Source organism: Pezoporus flaviventris, unplaced genomic scaffold, assembly GCF_033815535.1.
Source record: "Pezoporus flaviventris isolate CSIRO_AGI_PZ_B2104156 unplaced genomic scaffold, CSIRO_AGI_Pfla_v1 ptg000025l, whole genome shotgun sequence".
NCBI classification, from domain to species: domain Eukaryota; kingdom Metazoa; phylum Chordata; class Aves; order Psittaciformes; family Psittacidae; genus Pezoporus; species Pezoporus flaviventris.
In genome coordinates this window covers 31,762,873-31,787,065 of record NW_026892573.1, presented here as the reverse complement: position 1 = coordinate 31,787,065, position 24,193 = coordinate 31,762,873, and the positions used below count along the sequence as shown (strand labels likewise).

Below are 24,193 nucleotides of genomic sequence, written 5' to 3'. Positions count from 1 at the left end.
GTGTTATCTCCCTTTCACAGGCTGGTTGGCTAGCCTAGGAAGGTTAAGAGATGCATCTAATGCTCCTCGCTACATCAGCAGGATTAGAAAGGAGGGATGTCGACATCCTTTTCTGCCCTGACAGTTTTAGTGTGAATGCTCTTAAATACTCGAAGGCAATTTTTAGAAGACCTGGATTTTGGTGTTCTTTAAGAGAAAGGCTTTCACTTGTCCATTTATTACCTCCAAAGTACACTGTGTACTACAGAGGTAATGATTCCAGAGACTCAGCACTGCAACTGGACAACGCGTTGGACGTTGGTCATGCACCAGGTGTGCACAAGGACTCTGCAGAAGCAGACTGGTTGGAAAGGAAGGTGACTAAAGTGAGCTGACACCACGCAATCTGAGCTTTGACTGACCACCGGCAGCTGCTGACAGAAATCCCAGCTTCAGGATGAATCCCTCTCTGCTGCAGGTTCCCTGCTCTAAGACAGCTGATACTGGTCATGTTCGTCATTCGGAGCTCAGTGTCTGTCAGCGACTGAGTCAGCAAACTGCAGCTCCTTGAAACTGATCTCATTTCTGGAGGCTGGCAGCCAGCCCCGAGGAACCAGAAGCCCACTGAAGACCGGTGGAGCATACAGCTGCTCCAGCTGCATCGCTTCCTGCCCTGCTCAGCTGGAGGCTGTGAAAGACGTGGCGTGAAAGAAACATCCCTAGTTTGAACTGCCAGGAGAATATAGAATCATAGAATCCTGAACTGGTTTGGGTTCCAGTTCCAACCCCTGCCACGGGCAGGGACCCCTTCCACTAGAGCAGCTTGCTCCAAGCCCCTGTGTCCAACCTGCCCTTGAACACTGCCAGGGTTGGGGCAGCCACAGCTTCTCTGGGCACCCTGTGCCAGTGCCTCAGCACCCTCACAGGAAAGAAGTCTCTGCCCAAGAGCTCATCTCAGTCTCCCCTCGGGCAGGTTAAAGCCATTCCCCTTGGCCTGTCCCTACAGGCCCTTGTCCCAAGTCCCTCTCCAGCTTTTCTGCAGCCCCTTCAGGCACTGGAGCTGCTCTCAGGTCTCCCCTTCAGGAGCCTTCTCTTCTCCAGGCTGACCCAGCCCAGCTCTCTCAGCCTGGCTCCAGAGCAGAGCTGCTCCAGCCCTTGCAGTGTCTCCATGGCCTCCTCTGGACTCACTCCAACAACTCCACATCCTTTTTATGTTGGGGACTGCAGAGACAGATGCAGTAGGGGGGATTTGCCTTTCACCACCCAGGAACTAGAAGGAAATTGTTATTCAAGTATTAGAAAGGTCTGGAGCTTGGACATCAGCACTCAGCTCCCTGCCCTGTCCGTGTTTAGCTTACTTGTATGTTTAAGATAAAGCCCCTCTGTGCTAGGCACAGCACAACTGCAAAGCAAAGAGGCATCCTTCTCCAAAGGAGACCACTAGTTTTCCTGGGATGACTCTCTATTCCCCGGATTTCATTGTCATGTCATCCCAGAGGTGGAGCATCACTCGGAAATCCTCCCAGTCACCATCAGTAGGTGCAAACACCGCTGAGCATGAACAAGGCAGCATTAAGCACACATTACTAGCATATGTTCCTCTCTTTCATTATAATTCTATCATCTTTGGCCAAATCAAACCTTTAATGAAGGTCATTGAATCACAGAATCATAGACTGGTTTGGTTTGGAAAGGGCCTTAAGATCATCCAGCTCCAACCGCCTGCCATGGATCGGAGAGGTGCTAACATCTAAGTCCTCTCCCAGGTGCTGGTGGATAGTAGTGAATGCATAGAGCACGTGCAGCTAGATCCCTTTATGTTCCAGCTTTTGTTCTTAAAAGAAAGGGACCCAATTAGCACTGACAGACAAAAGATAAGATGAAAGACATTCCCAATTTGCAATGCTTTTGTTTTGGTTGAACGTGATTGCTCAGATTTTAAGCACTTGCCTCCAACACAATCGTAATCTTAATGACTTCTTCCTAATCATTTCAACATGAATTAGCAGGAATAGAGCTGTTGGGAGCAGGATACATCTTTTCTTTACGTGTACAGGCACTGCATTGCCCATTTGTTGGCTAAAGATGCTTGGTGTTATCACCAGGTTAATAATAATAATAATAATAGTAATAATAATACAGGCTATTTCAGTTGGAAGGGTCCTATAATGATTTGACCAATTCAGGACTGACCAAGTTAAAACATGTTACTAAGTCCAAATACCTCTTAAACAGACAGGCTTAGAGCATCAACTACCTCTCCAGGAAACCTGTTCCAGTGTTTGCCCACCCTCTTGGTAGAGAAATGTTTCCTTGTGTCCAGTCTAAACCATCCTCTGGAGCAGCTTTATATCATTACAACACTTCCTATCACTGGATACCAGGGATCAGCAGCTCTCTCTCCACTTCCCCTCCTCAGGAAGCTGTGAGAGCAATGAGGTCACCCCTCAGCCCCCATTTCTCCATCCTAGACAAACCCAAAGTCTTCAGCCACTCCCCACAGGACATTCCTGCCAGCCCTTTCACCAGCTTTGTTGCCCTCCCCTGGCTGCATTCATGGACCTTCACATCCTTCTTAAATGGTGGGGCCCAGAACTGCACACAGTGCTCAACGTGAGGCCACACCAGTGCTGAATACAGTGGGAATATCCCCTAATCGGCCACTTGGTTAAGCTGTGCTTGATGCACCCCAGGATGTGGTTTGCCCTCGTGGCCACCAGAGCACATTGCTGGATCCTACTGAGTCTGCTGCTGATCAGCATCCTCAGATCCCTTCCTGCACTGCTGCTCTCTGGCCATTCCCCTCCCAGTTTATACTCGTGCCTGCTATAACTCCATCATAGGTGAAGAATCTGGCCTTTTGACTTGTTAATGTCATCCCATTAGTCATAGTCCAATGCTCCAATCTATGCAGATCCCTCTGTGAGGTCTCTTGTCCCTCAAGAGAGGCAACACCACCTCCAGTTTGATATCAGCAAAGGTGCTGATGGTGCATTCAACTGCTGCATCCAGATCTTTCATAAATACATTGAACAGAACTGGTCCTAGATTGAACCCCGAGGTTCAAGGAACACCAGGAACACCACTCGTGACCGGTTGCCAGCCAGATGTAGCCCCATAACATCTTCAAAAGTCATCAGCAATAAACATGCTCTTGGAAGGAGTTTCTCTTTAGTGGTGATGACAATAATGCTGTAACTGCTGCTTGAACACTGTAAATCCTATAAAGACATCCTACCTGCCATCTTGTCTGCTGATTGTGTATCCAAACAGAGGATTGTTGACAAAGCTGATGTTCACTCCAACCAGAGGGGTCCCATCTGCCGTCATCACCTGGCCTCGAATCACACATGCGTGTCTGCAAGAAGAAAAACGATGAGAAATACTAAGTTTTTTTGGCAAATTCAGGTTTTCCTCTACTTTTATGGCTGGAAATTCCTATGGATTAGAAAGCCCAGGCCTTTATGCTCTGGAAAGCCGGGAGACACGCTGTACCTCTTGACGGTGGGATGCTGCTCTTGGAGACTCTCAGGAGCTATGTATGAGCATTCAATACCTAAAATGAGGTTAATTTTTACCCTACTCTTTAAACACAACTGCTGCAGCACACACTTGATTAACTCTGGACTTCTGTAGGAGTCCCAACATGACACTGGAGTTTGCTACAACCAACGAAGTTTCTTGACAATATTGCCCTAATTAAAGGCAAAGCCCTTTTAAAACCCAAGAGAATAGAAACCTACCAAGCACTTCATGGATATATTGAAGGCACAAAAGCCACAGGAGCATCCTGACCAAGGCTTGACAGCTCATTTCTTCCACACTTGGGAAAACCACGACAGATCATTTGCTAGGTTCAGACAGCTTCCTATGAACTGCTTGGGGAATGCTGACAGGAAGGGCTTTTTCTTCCCAAGTTTGGTAGACTGCACTGCTTTATGGGCTACAACTACTCCAATTACTCTATGCTCTGTAATGTGCTCTTTTATCTAAGGGTTTCAAGGATCTTTACAAACATTGATGAATACTGCAAGATGGGTATTTTGCAGAGAGAGGAAATAAAGCATGGTGATTTTCAGTGGCCCAAGGTCAGTCAGGAAATCTATAGTAAAGCCAAAGACAGATTTCCTAGGTTCTTATTCCAAAGTCTGTTTCCAGAGCTCTAAGTCATTGCTACTTCAGGAGCTTCCTACAAAGACAAAGCATCACATGTCCGGGAGAGCATCTGAACCCAGTTTTTAGCTGAAGGTAACTATTTCTCTGAGCAATACCAGCAAATTGTGGTGTCAGTGTGCCAACGGGAGCCAGTGAGTGATTCTCCCCACTGCTGTCCTGCTGGAGAGCCGGGACTGAAAGCCAATGTTTCTACTGGTGCAGGACCAGATCTCAGCTAGAGTAAATCATCCGACCTGCACACGCTGTCTACCTGCTTGAAGTGAGAAATGTCACTTTACTGCTTCACCGAGGACGGTATATGCAGTGGTGTGTAAAGCTGGTTTCGTAAACATGAATCATCAGGGAAGATCAAGTGATTTTCTTAAATGCCACCTAAAAATCTAATATTGTATAATAGAAGGAGATTAAGCTTAATTTTTGTTTAACAGTATTTGTATATTCCACAGCACAGGAAACCATTCGTCAGGGTGTCTTAAACAAAACTCCTACTGATCTAAGCACGGAGCTCCAATATTAACAAAACTACTCAAAGCGTTACCAGAATGTGACAGCAATCTAAATCACAACTGGATCCATACAATTATAGAATCCCAGAGTGGTTTGGGTTGGAAGGGACCTTAAAGCTCATCCAGTTCCAACCCCTGCCATGGGCAGGGACACCTTCCACTAGAGCAGCTTGCTCCAAGCCCCTGTGTCCAACCTGGCCTTGAACACTGCCAGGGATGGGGCAGCCACAGCTTCTCTGAGCACCCTGTGCCAGCGCCTCAGCACCCTCACAGGGAAGAGCTGCTTCTTTATATCTAATTTAGATCTCCCCTGTTTAAGTTTGAACCCATTCCTTGTCCTATCAGTACAGTTTCTTATGAGGGGACTTGGAGCAAGCTGCTCTAGTGGAAGTTGTCCCTGCCCATGGAAGGGAATTGGAACTGGATGAGCTTTATGGTCCTTTCCAACCCTAATCATTCTGTGATTCTTTCTATGATTCTATACCCTTTTCCATCCTTAGAGAGACCTGAGGAAGGGTTGGAAACTGCTTTCTCTCAGCTCCTCATCAAATGGCTGCACGTTTGTTAAAGACAAGGAATCACAAGAAACAGGCTTTTCCTTGACTACTAAGTCTCAGGCACGAGGGACATGGTATTCTGGATGACTGACAGCATATTCAAGGCAACACTGGGACTATGAATGCTTTAGAATACTTGAGAGACCAGATCATACATTTTTGTGAACCCAAAAGGAACACTTCCACCTGGTATTTTCTCCTTCCAAGAGTTAAAAGCAAGCAAAGGAAAGAAACACAACATGTTGCAGGCGCCTCTCCTGCTGTCCTACACAAAACACATGTCCAAGCAGTTGCAAACTTCTAAGCAATACTTCAAGTACATTGGCCTAGATCCTCAGCTCACGTTAATGGAGGAATGTGCTTTATATCAGCAAGCATCTGGTCCATTACATATCACAGACAACTATTTCTACAACAACAAGCACCAGCCCAACATGGACAAAGAAAGAGCTTCCTCTCACCGTGGCAGCTGCAACAAGTACTTTTGAATTCCCACCTTCCAGGAGGAGACTCAGTTCCCATCTAGATGATGCTTCACAGCACCGTGCTCCAACTGCACAAGCACATCTACATGCTCCCTAACTCAGAGGACACTGGCATCTCTTCTTAGAGAAGCAAGCCCAGCTGCATCCAGCATTCCCACAAGGACTGTAACAATAGCTTTATTTACATGCTGGAAGGAAAGATGCTCCCGCAAAGGGGACATCTCTCCCAAACCACAGTGATAAAACAAAACTGGAGCAACATGCACAGATCTGAATTCAGTTAAAAGCAGGTGGGGTGGAAACTGGAGGCAAACCACGCTCTCCCTGATTACAGCCTCAAATCTCCTCCTTCCCTGGGTGACAAAAGTTGCTCCATTTGGGAAAACGCAGTTAATACAGTGAGCTGGAAGCAGCTGGTTGCTCCAGTATCAACGTGTCCTTTCTGGAGGCAAGATCGACTATCCACAATGCACCAAGCCCCCCAGGAACCTGGTTAATGCTAATTTAGTCAGCCATTTCCTTCAGAAGACCTTGGTCTAAATGAAATTACACTACAAACAAGTGAAGTGGTGCTGCTAAGATGCTCAGATCCCAATACATTTACATAAAATTAGCTCTCATGTTAATAGAAGAGATTTATTCCATCAGTCCAGCCCTGCCAGTTCAGTGTTTTCTGCACTTCAACTGAATTTCTTGTAGCTGGAGCCTCATCTTCCCATTGAATTATTAACAGATTCCCCCTATTGCTTCCATTTTTGGCCTTTTTTTAGGTTTGGTTTTGCTTCCCTCTCTGTTTTTACATAAGGCTGTGTGGATTCTTGCTTTAAAATGAAAAGCAGTTTGTTTTTTCCCTCTTCTTTAATTAGATTTTCCCTTTCTTTTATTTTCTTTCAATTTCTTCCATAAAAGCTCCCCTAAAAGACCAAACCCCCATTGCCAAAATGCTGTCTAGAACGTCACATATGGCTTATCAGGCAATTTTACACCATCACTTTGTGAAGTCATTCTTTATTCCCTAGAAAACGAAATTAAGTCTTCCTGGTAAGATCTGGGCCACAGTGGCAAAGCAGGCAGGGGTGCACCGGTGCCTCTACATTCCCATTGCTCAGATACAAAGGAAATTTGACAGGCTCTCAAGGAAATTCAAGCAGACAAAACCAGCTTTAGAACAGAAGCCAGAGGAGTAAATTCCCCAAAAGCCATTTCGCATTATGGGAGCACATTAAAGACTTGTCTTTAATACTGACTCTGATCCAATGTGTCATAACTTAGACATTGGCTCTTCCAATGTTTCTTATTCAGAGATGTTTTCTGTTGATACTGTGCTTGGCACTGAGAAACAGACTAAAATACTGCTTCTACTAAACATGTTTTACTGGGAAAAGAACATTCCATGCACCCTAAGCCCCTTTTGTTGCAAGAAATGTACATTCTTTCCTTGACTGAGGATAGGTACCATGGGAAATCTCGCCCCCATGAATTTCTGCATGCATACATCTCAAAGTATTTCCACCATAACTCATAATGCCTTCTCCTTTAAAGGTTTCAGATGTGTGGAGATGGCTGTCACGACTGCTGAGCCATCCTCAGCCAAGTTATTCATAATAAATATTTTCACTTGCCACTATAAATCTCTGCATCTCTTTGAACTTACCACTTCCATATTTTATTGGGGTGTGCATATATATATATGCACACATATATATAATGTATATATATATATGGAATTTATCCTTCTGCTCTGGATGAAACTTCAACAGAGCACCACAGAGTGAAAATCTAGAAAGCTACTACTCATTATTAATTAAATCAGATGATTTAATTTAAGCATTATTAATTAAATCAGATGATCTTACTTCCGTTTCTTTCTCTACTATGTGGACTTTCTATGTGACACTGGCCACGTCAGCTAGTCTGTATGTGTCTTTGTATTCCATCTGCAAAATAACAATCAAGGCACATCCCGTCCTTACAGAGACATTAGAAGGATACTTGCTGCATCCTGCTAATCCCTTGCATAGGGATTTTTACACTCTCATGGCACTTCACCTGTGATATTATGCTCAGACACTTTGCTGGTAAGAGCCTACAAACAGAGTCGTTTGTTACAAACACAATCTCATGGCTTAAGCTGCTGTGACCTTTTTGCTTGATAACAACACAGGATGAAGCAAAATGTACCTCGTCCAGTTTGGGTTGAATGTCCCTGTCTCATGTTGAACAACCTCAGGGCAGGATGGTACTAGGATAGACAGAGAAATCGGTGGTGTGCCAGGTAAAAGTGAAGGGCAACATGATCAAACACATGGACACAGAGAGAATGCCTGAGCTGGCAGACGAAGGACAAAAGCAGAAGAGGAAACAGCAGAACATACAGACCTTCCACTTCATTGCTTCTGCAAGTGCTTCCCTCAAACCTTGTCTGTAAAATAGCTCTGCCCACTTGCCTTTAACTGTGCTGAAAAACTTGAGAGTCTTTGCTTGAAATGAGTCAATCCTTATCAGGCTTCTTTAGTCCAGTAGGAAAAGCTTAAACTTGAAACCTACCTATTGGTCTTAGCTTCCATATGAATGAAAGAATCAAGGTTAGGAAAAGGCATGGAGAAGACCCTGCTGAAGAGTCCCTTGTTAAACAAGAAAGGCATGTGTATAACAAGAAAAAGAAAAGTCCAGACACAGAAAGAACCCCACACCAGCACAGTAGCACCAGTGAGTTACTGAAAGGGTTTGGCACATCAGCCTTCCAGTATCTGAAGGGGGCCTACAAGGATGCTGGAGAGGAACTCTTCATCAGGGACTGTAGGGAAAGGACAAGGGGTGATGGGTTCAAACTGAAACAGGGGAAGTTCAGGTTGGAGATAAGGGAGAAGTTCTTCCCTGTGAGGGTGCTGAGGCGCTGGCACAGGGTGCCCAGAGAAGCTGTGGCTGCCCCATCCCTGGCAGTGTTCAAGGCCACGTTGGACACAGGGGCTCGGTGCAAGCTGCTCTAGTGGAAGGTGTCCCCCAAGCAGAGACTTCTAGAGTGGCCGTGACAGACATGGTTTGCAACAGATTCTGCCACTGAACTTTCTGAGCAGCTGATGAAGCGGGAGATGCAGGAGAAAAAGAGTGAGTGAGGAAGAGCAAAGTTTCCAAGAGCTCTGACCAGGCTCAATAAAAGAAAGTCAATTCTAAGCTGTTTGCAATGAGAAACAGTATCTGCTTTGTTTGTTTAACATACTCAGTGGAGCTATTTATACGGTCCCATCACTGAAGGGTCAGGAGATGCTGGTGATTCTTTATGCAGGCATGGTCCTTACTGTTAACTTTTGCAGGAAGCCTTCTACAGTTGTTTAGATTTCCTACAACACACGCAGTAAAACCAACTGAATTAAATGCTTCAAAGAAAACCCATTACTGCCACTGTCTGAAGAAGGACAGGGGAAAAAGCAACATAATGCTTGCATACTTTTATGCATGTGGCTAATGAAGTTGGTATTTGAAGTCCAAGAGGAAAGCCCTTATTAATCAAGATTTAAAGTAACACCTCCAGATGCAGATTTTATTCTTGTTGTCTCTTTAAGATCTGGTTTAACCTGACAGCCACAAAACATCTGAAGATCTTCTTCAGCTGATGTTTTTAGTATCCATGAGAGAGTTTTTGTTGACCTGCTGTTATCCAGTTCCTCAAGCTCCCCACTTCATGCGTCTGATTCTGTTCTGTTCCATAAAGACTTGACTTACAAACTGATAGTTCTTAAACATCTCTTTTGGCATCATCTTTTTTGACAATATTAGTGACAGCTACTTGTTCTTTCAAAGGAAAGGAAGGAATTGTTAGTGCATGACTGTTAGTAACAAAATGCAATACCCTTTGAGGACCACCTACAAGTTCTAGAAACCCCATGCTCAAACGAACATTGCCATCCCTGTTGGCTCCATTCCTGAGAGACTCGGGCCCTTGTTGCTTTGAAAACATCTCCCAGGATCTGAAGCCTTTTCACCTACTTGATGCATGTCCTTTTTCTCTTTATGAAAGCCCAATCTTCCTCTCTGATCTGCCAAGCAATCTGGCCACTGTTGGAAAGAGATGCCGCTGCTGCCATCCAAAACATCTTGGGTCTCTATGCCTCATTGACTCACTGTTTTTGCATCCCAAGATTTCTCAGTTGAGCTACAATGGGAAGGTGGTAGGATGAGGGATACAGGAGGGCTGGCCAGCAAATAGGAAATGAAGAGGAAAAGACACTGATGCTGGTCTCTGGAGTTGTAAAATTGGCTCCAACTATACTACTTATTGACATGGTTTACTGGTGGACTTGGCAAGGGTGGGGAACAGTTGAACTTGATGATGTTAAAGGTCTTTTCCAACCTGGTTGATCCTATCATTCTATGATTTAGCTGAGAGTATTTATGAACAGTTTTATAGCAAATGCAATGCATTATAAAGATGGGCTGTGCTTTACTGCAAAGCCTTTTACACACAGAGTGGTTGACTAAGTAATGCTTCACAAGTTGACGGTTCCTTTACTCCACTACAACCAAAGAAACACTCTCTTGCTTTGCACCAGATCTCAAAGAAACAGAATCAAACACCTATGTTTTTAGGTCTGTAAAACCCAAGTCAAGCATTCAACAGTTCAGAAGGCGCAAGGTAATTTTCTCACCTAAGATTGAATTACACTCATTTCATAATTTGTCAGAAGTGATACCATAGCCATTATTTCTATGAGAGATAAAGACTTTATGGTGCAATAACTTTCAGAGATGAATAATGTATTCATGTCACTAAAAAATGTCTGCAGAACTTACCAGCTCTTGTATTACTATCGTATTTTACATCTGGTATTTACTTTGTCAGCTGTGACCACAGATTCAGCTCTGCAGAAGGCACAAAATAAAAGCAATTCCTTCCATTGAATTTGAGGCACCATGAAAGCAAAACTGAGCAGAACAGAAGGAAATCAAGGTTAATACTAAAACAAGCTCTCTTTTGGATGATCGTAGGGTAAGTTCTTTAACTGTATATAAGCTCTCTGATAGCTCTGTAATGATCCAAAGCCATTAGGAAAAAAATGGTTCAATAAAATATCGAGATTTTATAATTGGGATTTTAAAACTGCTTTTTTATGTAGGAGGTTTTAACCAATTTAGCAAGCAAATGTCACACTCAAACGGCAGACTCCTCTTGATATACTGAAATGGCTGAAACCTGTACTTAGCAACCAGCACCTAGAAGGGACTGCCCCAAAGCTGGTCTTGCTGCATCAGCGCAAAGCCAACAGGATCAGCTCACACCAGTTTCTCCTGCAATTCAATGTCACTGAATCATCATAGAATCCCAGACTGGTTTGGGTTGGAAGGGACCTTAACGCCCATCCAGTTTCAACTCTCTGCTGTGGGCAGGGACACCTTCCACTAGAGCAGCTTGCTCCAAGCCCCTGTGTCCAACCTGCCCTTGAACACTGCCAGGGATGGGGCAGCCACAGCTTCTCTGGGCACCCTGTGCCAGCGCCTCAGCACCCTCACAGGGAAGAGCTTCTGCCTAAGAGCTCATCTCAGTCTCCCCTCGGGCAGGTTAAAGCCATTCCCCTTGGCCTGTCCCTACATCCCTTGTCCAAAGCCCCTCTCCAGCTTTCCTGGAACCCCTTTAGGCACTGGAGCTGCTCTCAGGTCTCTCCTTCAGGAGCCTTCCCTTCTCCAGGCTGACCCAGCCCAGCTCTCTCAGCCTGGCTCCATAGGAGAAGGAAAGGAGATTTTCGACTGAGCTGGCCAAGGGGTGCTCAAGCTCTCCAGTGGGGTCTGGGGTTAGGAAACCCCTGCAGAGGTGAGGCAGCAAAGAGCTCGGGGCAGAAAGCCCCCTCAACGTGCCACCTTCGCTTCTCCCTCCTCCAGAGGACCTTCCTGCAGGCTTCCTTTAGGAACTTCATCCTCTCCTTTTGTGATTCAACAAAAGCCATGGTGCCACATGAACACCATTGTGACAGTGAGCCTGTATTTAATTTGAAGAAACCTTATGCAGCACTGAAATAATCAAATCTTTCCCTCGAATAGGACATGCAGTTTTTAGTGATGTTCCCTTACTGAATGGAGCCACTGACTCAGCTCTTAGTTATCACAGCAGACACGTCCATCAGTGAGTAACATACAACAATGGGCACGTGGGTGCTCTTTTTTCAGAGCAGTGTACCTTGAACATTGAATAATCATTAAGCAAATATCTATGCACCAGTTCCAAATGAACGCATCAGCATCGACACTGCAGTTCAGCTCCTAAACCCAAACGTGCGTGTCAGCACCTGTGTAATGCAGGAGGTACTTACCTCACCAGGAGCTTTGATTTACTGCCTGGCAGGTCTGAAGGCTTGAGGTTTACCTTCTGCACTCTAAAAGAGCTCCTGGGTACACAGGTGTCACCTGAGACCTTTTAATCCCAGCTACAGGAAGATGGAGCATTTATATCAGCTGCTTTGCCTGATCCAAATCACATCAGGAAGGTTCTACTCAAGAGTTTGTGCTTGGTAATAAATAGCCAGGGTTTTCTTAATGCTGGTTAAAAGCTGGACCCCAGTTTTTCTAATGACTGTAAACAGAACCTCCTTCTACTGCCACTTGTGAAAGGGGAATCTAATTACATTATGATTACACAACTGTGTTATGGGAAAGAGCCAGTAAAAGTGGATAGGAGCTCTGGTTTGGTTCTGTGGCCAAGTGTTCCACAAAGAGGATGTAAGTAGCTGCATATATTATATTAGTTTATTATATGGAAATAATTCTATGCTCAACTTATAATCACTTTAACCTGATGTAATGCCATATTATATAGTTTAAAATCAAAAGAAAAAGGCTGAAAAAATAATTTATATATATATGCCCTGTACGCTGCAAATGTAAGTTTTTAAAGTAGGCTTTCTTATGCTAAAAAGGAATAGTGGAAGGTGTCCCTCCCCATGGCAGGGGGTTGGAACTGGATGAACTTTAAGGTCCCTTCCAACACAAACCAGTCTGAGATTCTATGCAAATCACACTTTTGTTGAAGGCCTGAAAGCCACCGGGACCTTCCCTTATTCTCTTAGTTTTTCTTTGGCTGCAATAAATACTCACAATTTTGGATTTGATGGGCCTTGGGGTTGCTGCAGTTTGACAATAAAGCCCATCCATTTATTTATTTATAGTAAAAGAGTGTACTAACAGCATCTAACAGCACTGTGATTCCCTCCCCAGCTGGATTAGTAGAGTACTTTGTACAGCCCGGCACACAGTGGGGATGCAGGGACATGGAGCAACATAGAATCATAGAATAGTTAGAGTTCATCAAGTTCCAACCCCCCTGCCATGGGCAGGGGCACCTCACACTAAACCACGGTACCCAAGGCTTCGTCCAACCTGGTCTTGAACACTGCCAGGGATGGAACAGTCACAACTTCCCTGGGCAACCCATTCCAGTGCCTCACCACCCTCACAGGAAAGAATTTCCTTCTTATATCCAATCTAAACTTCCCCTGTTTCAGTTAGAACCCATCACCCCTTGTCCTGTCACTACAGTCCCTAATGAAGAGTCCCTCTCCAGCATCCCTATAGGCCCCCTTCAGACACTGGAAGCTGCTGTGAGGTCTCCACGCAGCTTCTCTTCTCCAGGCTCAACAGCCCCAGATTTCTCAGCCTGTCTCCATACAGGAGCTGCTCCAGCCCCTGATCATCCTCATGGCTTCCTCTGGTCTTGTTCCAACAGTTCCATGTCCTTTTCTACGTTGAGGACACCAGAACTGCACACAGTGCTGCAGGTGAGGTCTCACGAGAGCAGAGTAGAGGGGTAGGATCACCTCCTTTGACCTGCTGGTCATGCTTTTTACATATACATATGTTATGTACACAATGTGTCCCAAAAAGAAGGGGTATAAAACACATCTATTTACATTCTTTACCAAAAATGCCATTTCTGCACATGGTTTTCTTTAACTGTGCCAATACTTAATATAAAAGGCTTTGTGGAGCAGGACTTCAGCCTGTTCTTGCAATTTCCTGACACTGTCCCACAAGAGGGCACAAATATATCAGGTGTCCTACTTGAAAGTCAACAACTTGACACCACTGCAGCTTGTGCTGCTCCTTATGGTGATGGACAACTAAGGATGGCTTAAAAATACAAAGCAAACAGCAAGAGTAAGTGGTTTCAAAATCAATACAAGAACGATCAAGTAGCAGAAGAGTACTTGTTATCTGTTCATCAAAATGATGTGAAAAGACATTCTGTGCATCCAGAATTTAATTTAGCTACTTGCTTTATCGTCATAAACACTCATTTCAATATGGGCAATGATTATTTTTTCTTCCCAAACATGAATACTATATAATTGCTGGTATTTTGGAGGAGACAAGGTCTTTACCTTTATCCATCAGGGCAATTTATCATTGTCTTTCTTTTTCTTCTGCAGTAGGGAGAGAGCTTGTCAGCTCAGCTTGTTCTTAAAAAGCTGGAGTGTAATTCAATAATAAATTCACTCAAAGGCTAGCTGTCACGAGGCATTCTTTTATTTGTCCCCATTAGGTGATCTGCACTGCTGTTCTCTCTAAAGGGAAGCTAAGCTGTGTTTCTGAAGGCCACAAAATAGATTGCATAGAAATGCAGTCATCTCCTTCACGCTGCTGCTACTTCTGCTTTGGACATACAGGAACGCCAATGTGCTGTAGTTCACTCAGGGGTGATAACCAGGCAGCTAGGGCCTAGGAAAGCCCTGAGGAACAGGCTGGGGTTACTGGTCTGAATGAGGAGTGTGTCTGTGCCACAGGGGCTGTGTCTCTGCAGGACATCAGATGTGCAGGAGGCAGAGGTCCACGTCACCTCTGTGTTGCCTGCTCACGAGGGACTGCTCCCAGCAAGTGGCCTGGATTCAATTCCAGTCCTACTCCATGAGAGTGATGGCACTGGGACAGAAAGGTGTAGGGTGTTCCATGCCCAGCAATCTACAGTCCTACATCAAGAAGGAGATTCATGAATCAGCAGCAGTAATGGCAGGGTTATCCTAAGGCAGCGTGCTGGAATCCTTCATCAGAACAAAGTATTTTCTGCTTTCCTTCCTGTTGGGACAAGCTATTAAGCCAGCAGCTGGAAGAAGACATGGAAATGGCTGTTATCTTTATGGAGACACTGAGTAGTTCCATGGATAAGAGGCATACTATCACGTGTCTGTTGTAAAGGCAACTGGAGGAGATTCAACAGTGAGAACGCTACTGAACAAAGGGCATATCCACACATGCAAATACAATCAGTCTCATTTGCCCAGACTAACTGGGTCCCGGATGGTCCCAGCCCATGCTCCTCCACAGAACAGTCATTGTGTGACCTCTGCTGAAGCACTGTCATTTGCAGGGTGTCAGAGACATCTCTTCAGAGGTTCAGCTTCTAGGTGGTGAAATCAGATAACTGAAATTGCAAAGAGAAACCAAGTCCCTGCCCATGGCAGAGGGTTGGAACTGGATGACCTTAAAGTCCTTTCCAACCCAAACCATTCTATGATCCTATAGTCTATGATCTAAGTAAGCAGAAACCACTTGCAGTGGTTGAGTTTATCCAGACCCATAGGATCTTTAAGAACTAAGAGGAACTTACACCATGCTTTAAGATCCTCAAATGTCATTTTTAGGAACCCAACAGACTGGTAAGCCTGGAGCATGTGCTGTGGTTCTGTCTCAGGGGTAAAACACGCCTCCTGTTGAGGTCCTTCAGTGTCATTTGCAACTGCTCTTGTGATGAGTCAAGATATTTAATGTGAGAGATGCAATACAATCATAGCTTGAGGTGACATATTTGTAGACCATATTTAGTGATATACACCCTATGTTGGTATTTTAAGAATGGCAACCTCATAAATCATCCCTATCTGTATAATTCTTTGTGTTACCTTAATGGAGCAAGGAGCCCCATTTATTAGTTCCACTGCAGTTAATGAAAAGCAATCATTAAAACCTTTCCTACTGATCTGAATCTTCCCATTCCCTCCCTCTAGTAATCTAGATGCCAGATAAACATTTCTGGTAGCAGGTGCTCCTTTTGAATCCTGAATCTTCCTTTTAGCAGGACATCTACAGATGATTGGTAATTCTTTCCTACATAGAGATCTATCATCAGATCGGATGTAAATCCTGTAGCAGTTTATGTAACTCTATTTTATATTCAAAGCCTGATTTTACAGCAACAACATCACAACAACTGAAAGCAGAGAATTCACTGTGCCAACATTTAGTCCAGAGTCTGGACTCTTCAGCATCCAGAACCTGCAACCTTCAGAATTCTGATGAAGAAGAAGAGCTTGTGACATAATGAGGGTTTGGCCTTAGTCTGAATCACTGTTGTCAGCTTTCTTGGACCCTGAAGAGCTTGGCAGCAAGACAAATCAGGGAAACTATCACATCAAGCCAGCTCCCTGACACTGGTGTGCTTCTAAGTGGCTCATGTCTGAGGTCAGCCTGTGGACCACCGGGGACAATGACATACAGGAGGTAGTACCCAAGGGATGCTGGAGATGTTCCTTCATGGAAAAGCACTAGGTCAGGCCCAGAAGAGCCTGAGAGACCTTCTGAGATTCAAGTGCTGAAATAAATACCCACACAAACATGAGGCTTGTACATTTTCAGTACCAACTTATTCAGTGCTGTGTGTGGGAAAGCTGAAAGTAAGCATTTAATGACTGGGTGGAATTCAATGGAGCCCAAATCTAAGAACCACCTCCTGGCTCAGGGTCATCACTTCTGAAAGGCAACAATCAGGGCCGACACTGAATGATCCAAGAATCTGACACCACAGGGTAGGTATTATGGCATCCTGCTACATGATTTTAAAGGGATGACCTCCCTGACAGCCAGGCATGTACTTAAATGGCTGAGATGCAGTCATGGAAGTGACCTGTGTAAGGCTCCTTTGCCACTTCCTATTGTTGATGGTGATTGCAGTGATAAAGAACGTCTCACTATTAAAACCAATCTATATTGGAGTTGGTTGCTTATAATGGAAATCACTCCAATAGCCCTCCCTAGTCTGTCAGATTGTCTTCAGTTCTTTCGAGGTCTCTACGAGTCACATTATAGATTGTAAATACCATTCTGGTTTCCCTATATTTTGGCTCTGCCAATGGAAGAGGGTATGCCATTACTGTTATGAGATACTTCTGGAAATTATCAGTCACTTGAACCAGAAAAGTCACCTTAAATGGGTGGCTTTCATGTCTTGAAATAAGAGAAAGAAGGAAAGATGCAACTGCCCATATGCATTGGGAGACACATCTTGTCTTAACTGCTGCCAGGACACTGCAGATGAGGAGACAGAATTCTTCAGATATCTACTTCCCTTAGACATCTTTTGGTGTTTTGGATCTTGCTGCCATTCCATGTCTTACAATGGCCACGTGGTTTACACCTTATCTCTTACTGAATCAAACCCCAAATTCACTCACCCTCCTTCAAAAGGATTTTCTCCTGGGATGACATGAGTGCTGTCCTTGCCGATCAGGAACTTGATTCGATCATAGAATGAATGCAAGCTCTGCTGCGACACGGGGGCTTGTGTCTCCTGGATGATATCCAGGGGGTCCGGGGAGCCCAGGCACAGCGCATTGATGTGACACAGCGGTTGCAAGCAGCAGTCTGGGTCCATGCAATCCACCAGGCCATCTGCAGAAAGGTAAGGAAGATTTTAGAGCAATGGTAAATAACAGTGGGTGTTGTAGACTTCAGGCTCCACCATCTCTTTCCGATGCACACAACAGAGAAATGTGAATTTACACCTTCACAGAGTAAAGCATGCTCCCTTAAAGTCCCAAATAAATCACAGGCACATTGCACCATACCATAGAATCCCAGACTCGTTTGGGTTGGAAGGGAGCTTAAAGTTCATCCAGTTCCAGCCCCCTGCCACGGGCAGGGACACCTTCCACTGGAGCAGCTTGCTCCAAGCCCCTGTGTCCAACCTGGCCTTGAACACTGCCAGGGATGGGGCAGCCACAGCTTCTCTGGGCACCCTGTGCCAGTGCCTCAGCACGGTTGCAGTTGGAATAAAGAGTGATTAAAGCCATGGTATCTACCATTGCTACAGAGAGACCTATACATACAAACCCACTAAAGATTCTGGCTAGATAGATGAGAAAGTAAGGGAGATTTCTCTGGGAAGGTTTGATCTCTGTTGGCTTCTGTCACATTTATTCCATGCAGACACAGAGAAACAGATGACTTCATACTCTCAGGATATAAATCTTGTACTTTCAGCAGCACTAAATTAATAATAACAACAATAACAGCATTGGACACATGTGAGAAAAGCTCACTAAGTGTACTCCAGTCAAACAAGGGGTTTCATGTCTGTCAAGTATCAGATGCATAGACAGTAGCACTTCCCCTCCCAGCACCATAGCAGCATTCCCCAGTTCATTTTGAGATGCCACTGCTCATTGCCAACAGCTTAGTTAAAAGCAGTGACAGGAAAGGGATTCCAAAGAAAAGCTCAGAAGAAGTTTGATGAAGCATGGCATTTAGAAATAGAGGTTGTTAGCATGTAGTAGAGATGGACCTTTAAATCAGATAAGGGAACTGGACGGTTTTGTTCCGGGGTAATGGGATATGAAGCCCTTCACTTCCAACTCATCAGTTCAAGCAAGACAGTTTGACAGTGAATGGAAATTGTTACCATGTGGTGGCTGTTCGCATTGGCATGTTCACCTATGTGAAATGAGTGCTGGGTCTCAGTGTAGCTGCTGGGAGCTCTATGTATCAGAGAAACCACCTTTACACCCAGCATCCTACTAACCATATCAGCACAGAGGCAAGAAACGAATGGGCTGAGATAGCAACACTGTCCTGAGAGGTAGGTTTGTCCTGAAGTGGGATGAGATTTAGAGTTGTCAGGATGATGTATTTTTAATTTCAAAGAAACAGTAAATTAAAGCAAGACAATTTGGCATTATTACAGGTTGGGAGCTTCAGTTTCATCCCAGTTACATCAGTATGAATTAGAGCTGCTTTCACTAATGTTCCTAACACTACTTTGAATTTACCCTAATATAAATAAAGATGGGAATCTGATCTGGTACTTATGATGGCTTATGTGCCATAGACTTAGATTCTGTTGAGTTATACCTGCTCCATTCTTGGAAGACTTTAGTGTTATAAAACAGCACTGGAACATCAGTTCATATAGTTACCCATACACCAAAAACTAAACTAAAAGCCTGTTCACTGATCCCAGAGCTTCCAGTCTATGTGGAGGTCAAAATGCAATGAATATCTGCTCCATGGAGTCATGTACACTCACACACAATGAGTAATTTTCACAAGTGCTCTACACCTGCTATTAATGACAATGGGAGCAGTGTTAGACCAGCAAAAGCGCTTTTGAAATCCCATCCGTTATCCTCACCTCTGTTCTGATACCTCTTTATAGCTCCCTGCAAAATTGCCCCCAAAGTTTCATCTTGGGCACAAAACCCACCCATCTGCCTTTCCTCTTGGTGACTGGGGATAATGAAATGGCTTTATTTGCCCATTAGAAATATGACTTGCTGCAGATGATTAGGCCAGTAGGATCCTGTAACGTCAAACCTCAGATGGAGTTTGAGAGAGCGTTCACAGAATGAAACCCAGCATAGATGTAATATACTTATCCATAGAAAAAGAAATGGAAAAGAAACAACAAACCAGCCCTGTTGTTGTATTGACTCCAGCTTCAAGCAAGATAAAATGTTGTCATTTTCTCCACACATTAATAACGTTTTCTAAGGCTACAGACACACAGTATACTGAGGGGATGGCAAACCAGCTGTACCATAGCTCTTCATTACCCTGCCTTTTATATTGGAAATGTGTTTTGGGACCTGAAGCTGCAAGACAGCAAGAAAACGTCGTCTTTGCAGGAAACAGGAGGTAAATGTTCGAAGAGCAGATGCACAGCACAAGGTTTTGTATAGGTGGGAATGCCGAAGGAATGTATAGGTGGGACTCATCTGAAGATAAGACTTTCAACTGATGTGTTTCAGGCCTGGAAGGAGTAAGTTCATAGAATCATAGAATGGTTTGGGTTGGAAAGAACCTTAAGATCATCCAGTTCCAACCCCCCTGCCATGGGCAGGGACACCTCACACTAATCCATGTCACTCAAGGCTCTGTCCAACCTGGCCTTGAACACTGCCAGGGATGGAGCATTCACCACTTCTCTGGGCACCCTGTGCCAGTGCCTCAGCGCCCTCACAGTAAAGAACTTCTTCCTTATGTCTAACCTGAACTTCCCCTGTCTCAGTTTGAACCCATCACCCCTTATCCTATCACTACAGTTCCTGATAATGAGTCCCTCTCCAGCATCCTTGTAACCTCCTTCAGATACTCTTGAGGGTAATTACACCAAAGAGGTTTGTCATGGACACAGGATCATAGAATCATAGAACAGTTAGGGTTGGAAATGACCTTAAGATCACCTAGTGTCTCCCCCTGCCATGGGCAGGGACATCTTAAAGTCATTAAGGTCCTCAAGAGCTCAAATGGGGTTTAGCTATTCAACCCCCTCTAACACCAATAGCAGTTTCAGGGCAAAGCATTTCTTCAGCTTAGAAAATGTGAAGGCCATTTTTGTCTGAGCCATGTAGAACAGCAAGAGTTAAGCTACAAACCGAATCATAAATAGTGATGTCTCCATCTGAATATTGTTTTCTTCTTGTATGGTCCACAAGTGAAACAATTGGTGCCTTACAGTGAATTGTAAGGAGATAGCCACAGCTATGACTTCTCATGCCCTGAGATCTCTCGCTGGATGCATCAGAAGAGTGAGGATAAAGTGACATTAGTAAGAAGCTCCCTGCCCATGAAGAGTGAGTATTCAGGGAGCTGCGTGGATTAATAGAAAATAACATCAGAGCAAAATTAACCTCCTGTTTTAATAGTCCAAATAGACAAAAACAAACATGGGAAGGAGAATACAGCAAGGTACGATCTCACAGAACAACATGAGGTCGCAATGCAAAACACCTTTGAAATGTATAAAGCATAAAGGTGAATTTTCCTTAGGAACCACTGCACATATTTCAGAGAGAGGTAACTGAAAGAGGTGAACGTGGACCACAGCTTCTGCACCCCAAGTTTTGCAGCAGCAAAGCCATAGAGGTCCACGATCCACGTGAGGATTCCTAACTCCGGTAGCTCCAAGAGTACAGATATACAGCACTGTAAGTTCTTAGTTATGGACACATTGATACAGCTCTGGGTTTTCAAAAGGGCAGCTCCCTTATGCTACTTACAGCCATAATATGTCCATGGCTCTTCAGAGCAGAGAACAAATGTGCTGCTGAAATATCTCCATGCAAGGTTTAAAGTCTTGCTTAGAGGGATTACAGTGATTCATATGCTTTAAGGTCAAACAGGCTACTATGATCAGCTTGTCTGACCTCTTATATACACAGGCTGTTCGTTTCTTTTCCCCCAAGAACTGAATGAAAGCCTGTCTTTTAGGAAGATGTCTCATATATCAAAGACAGCTGATTACAGTGAGTCCACCACTTCCTCTGGAAAGCTATTCAAATGCTTAATTACTGCTAGGAAACTGCATCTGATTTCAAGGTTGAATTTCGCTAACTCCAATAGCCCACCACTGGAACTTGGTTTGCCTTTATCTGCAAGGTTACCAATGTTTTCTTCTGCCCTGCATGCTCAGATGTCTTTCCATGTGCAAGTCCCTCCGCACAGAGCAGCAACCCATTCCAAACCTTTCCTCTGAACAGCTGAGGAAGATTAAGCTTCCCATCATAAGGTCTATTTTCCAGTGGCTGGATATTGTGTGTACCATCCTTTGATCCCTTTCCAGTAATTTCACATCATTTGGGATGTGTGGGCACCAACACTGGACACAGAACTGTGGCAGCAGCAATACTGGGTACAGAAGAGAGAGATCACATCCCAACTTTGGGTGTTTTATAGTTCTAAGGTTCACCATAGCCTTTCAGCAACAGGTTTGCACTGAGAACTCATGTTGAGACAATGATCTCCAGTGACCTCTAAATCCTGTTCTGAGTCATTGCTTCTCAAGAGTCTCACACCCCATAAGCAGAACGTGCTTTCCTGGCTCTCAGGGGTATTATCTTGCATTTTGCTGCATTAAGACACATTAGGTTTGATTGTCACCTTGTCTTGATGTGAGTCAGGTCACTGTATCCCAATGATCCAGGTACACTGTTCACCACCGTTATCAAGCTCTGGGTGACCTGAAGCTTTTGCCAAGAGACATTTAAACTACATTTAAAGATAATGCTGAAAATGCTGAATAGGGTTGGATACAACAACCAGTTCCAAGGAATCCCTTCAGAAACAATCGTGGGTGCCTTTCAGCTAACAAATTAATTTGAAGACCTGTCACTGAGCCAGATTTTAAACCACCTCTTGTGTTCCTTATTATTTCCATGGAATAAGAGTTTTCACATCTTTAGGATGCTTTATGCATCCTCTATAGACACACGTGTCCTTTAGGCAGTCCTGCCAAAAATAAAGCTCTTTTGTCACACTTTCTTTGTATAAAGCCATGAAATAAATACCTTCTGCAATCTCAGAGTTACCATGGGGTGAATCATATCAGTGCCTTGTGAAAAGGGAGCCATTGGCAAGACACTGCCGCATCTGGTAAATAATGGGATCAATGGTTTGCATCTTTCACCAAGACTCATGTCATCATAGAGTAAGGAATGCTGGATGGGTCCTCTGGAGGTCATCTTGTGAGCCCTGACTCATTCCCTTCAGACAGGGACAGACATGAAGGAGAAGGAGCTGGGCTCAGCAGGAAATGTTCCATTTCAGCCACTGAGGATAAAGCAGCTCCAATTTACTCAGACAACATTACTTTTTAGGGGAACAAGTCCACTTTGATCAGATAATCTGTGCTCTGTATTACAAGACAGTGAGGTTTACTTTGGGATTGTTGCATCTAGCTTGTATCTTGTGGATGAAATCATAGAATCCCAGACTGGTTTGTGTTGGAAGGGACCTTAAAGCTCATCCAGTTTCAACTCTCTGCTGTGGGCAGGGACCCCTTCCACTAGAGCAGCTTGCTCCAAGCCCCTGTGTCCAACCTGGCCTTGAACACTGCCAGGGATGGGGCAGCCACAGCTTCTCTGGGCACCCTGTGCCAGCGCCTCAGCACCCACACAGGGAAGAACAGTTGCAAAGAGCTCTGAAGAGCCAAGAAAACCCAATGACATAACCATAATTCTCATTAAAGATCTGCATCTGCCAATGTATTTTCAGCCTGTTCTCTATACAAGCATTGCTTCACGGAATGGACTAAGCAATAGTTACCTGTGCCTTCTTGGAGTAGAACCTTGATCTTGGCTTTAAGATGACAGAAGGAAGATTTAGATTAGACATTAGGCAGAAGCTCTTCCCTGTGAGGGTGCTGAGGCGCTGGCACAGGGTGCCCAGAGAAGCTGTGGCTGCCCCATCCCTGGCAGTGTTCAAGGCCAGGTTGGACACAGGGGCTTGGAGCAAGCTGCCCCAGTGGAAGGGGTCCCTAGCAGGATCTGAGCCCCAAAACTGAGCCTGTTGCAGGTGTGTCATGGCAGAACAGGCTTGGTTTGGAAAGCACCACAGCTGCCTGGGGATCGGTTAAACGGGACATGCTCCTTCCCACCAGGGTACACAGGATGAGGCAGGCATTGAGTAACTAAAGGGGTTTGTGACTGTCTTCCTTGCCCATCAGCCTTTACACCCAGAAACTCCAGCTTCTATGAAAGCCTCTTTTGCTAGGAATGGTTTAAGATCCTAGCACACCCAACCAGCCACTAACTGACAGGAAAAACTGATAGGAAAATCTCCTACTGAACTCCTATTGCAGATCTCTTGGCTTACCTCTAAACTATGATGAAATGCATGATGCGTTCCCCCCTCAGAATCAAAACTATTTGTTGTGTTCACAGCCACTACTGTCCTGCAAAAGAACTACTCTTCAACATAATAGGGCTGCTGTCCCTGCATTCCTCAGCTTGCTGCTGCACTTGCTGGCTGCAAAGTGCTCATAAATCCCACTGCAGTCTCATTCCTCTTTCAAGCCCCATGTACTTCAGCTTCCGAGTCCCTCACCCACCACCACGCAGCAGCAGCAAGGTGTCAAGGCTGAGAGTTCTGCACAGCAGCAAAGGGCTGGTTTTGAGAGGCAACTTCTGCAAAAAAACAAGAGCAGCCAAGAGCTAATAAAATTTCAAATGAGCTGTGGCTTTTCCTGGCCCCACAATTGTGTTGCCTGATTTAATGGGCAGCATCTTAGACTGAATAATTGAGCATTGCTACAGAATTACGGATGCTGCGATAGAAATCCCTCATGCTAACAGCAACAACAGAATGCAAACAGTCTTCAGCCAGAGGTGTTATTACGTGTTTAAGCAGACTTTGGCAGGTGCTGCATGTCAAGTGTCAGGCTGGGACAAGCAAGCCACAGGCAGGGATGGAGCTGTTGGTACACAGAGAGCATCCTGTGGACATGAGGAGCTGTGGACAC

The 24,193-nt window shown here is 44.7% G+C and overlaps 1 protein-coding gene across 11 annotated transcripts in view; it reads right to left on the bottom strand.

Moving 5' to 3' along the window:
- Window positions 1-24,193, bottom strand: part of TENM4 (teneurin transmembrane protein 4) — a 759,599-nt gene that overhangs the window by 87,282 nt on the left and 648,124 nt on the right. For all 11 annotated transcript variants that reach the window (XM_061458042.1, XM_061458041.1, XM_061458044.1 and 8 more), the window contains 2 exons: window positions 17,133-17,349; window positions 3,218-3,337 (listed from right to left, as the gene is read on the bottom strand). In XM_061458042.1, coding sequence (XP_061314026.1) covers window positions 3,218-3,337; window positions 17,133-17,349 — 337 coding nt within the window. The remainder of the gene's footprint in view (window positions 1-3,217; window positions 3,338-17,132; window positions 17,350-24,193) is intronic.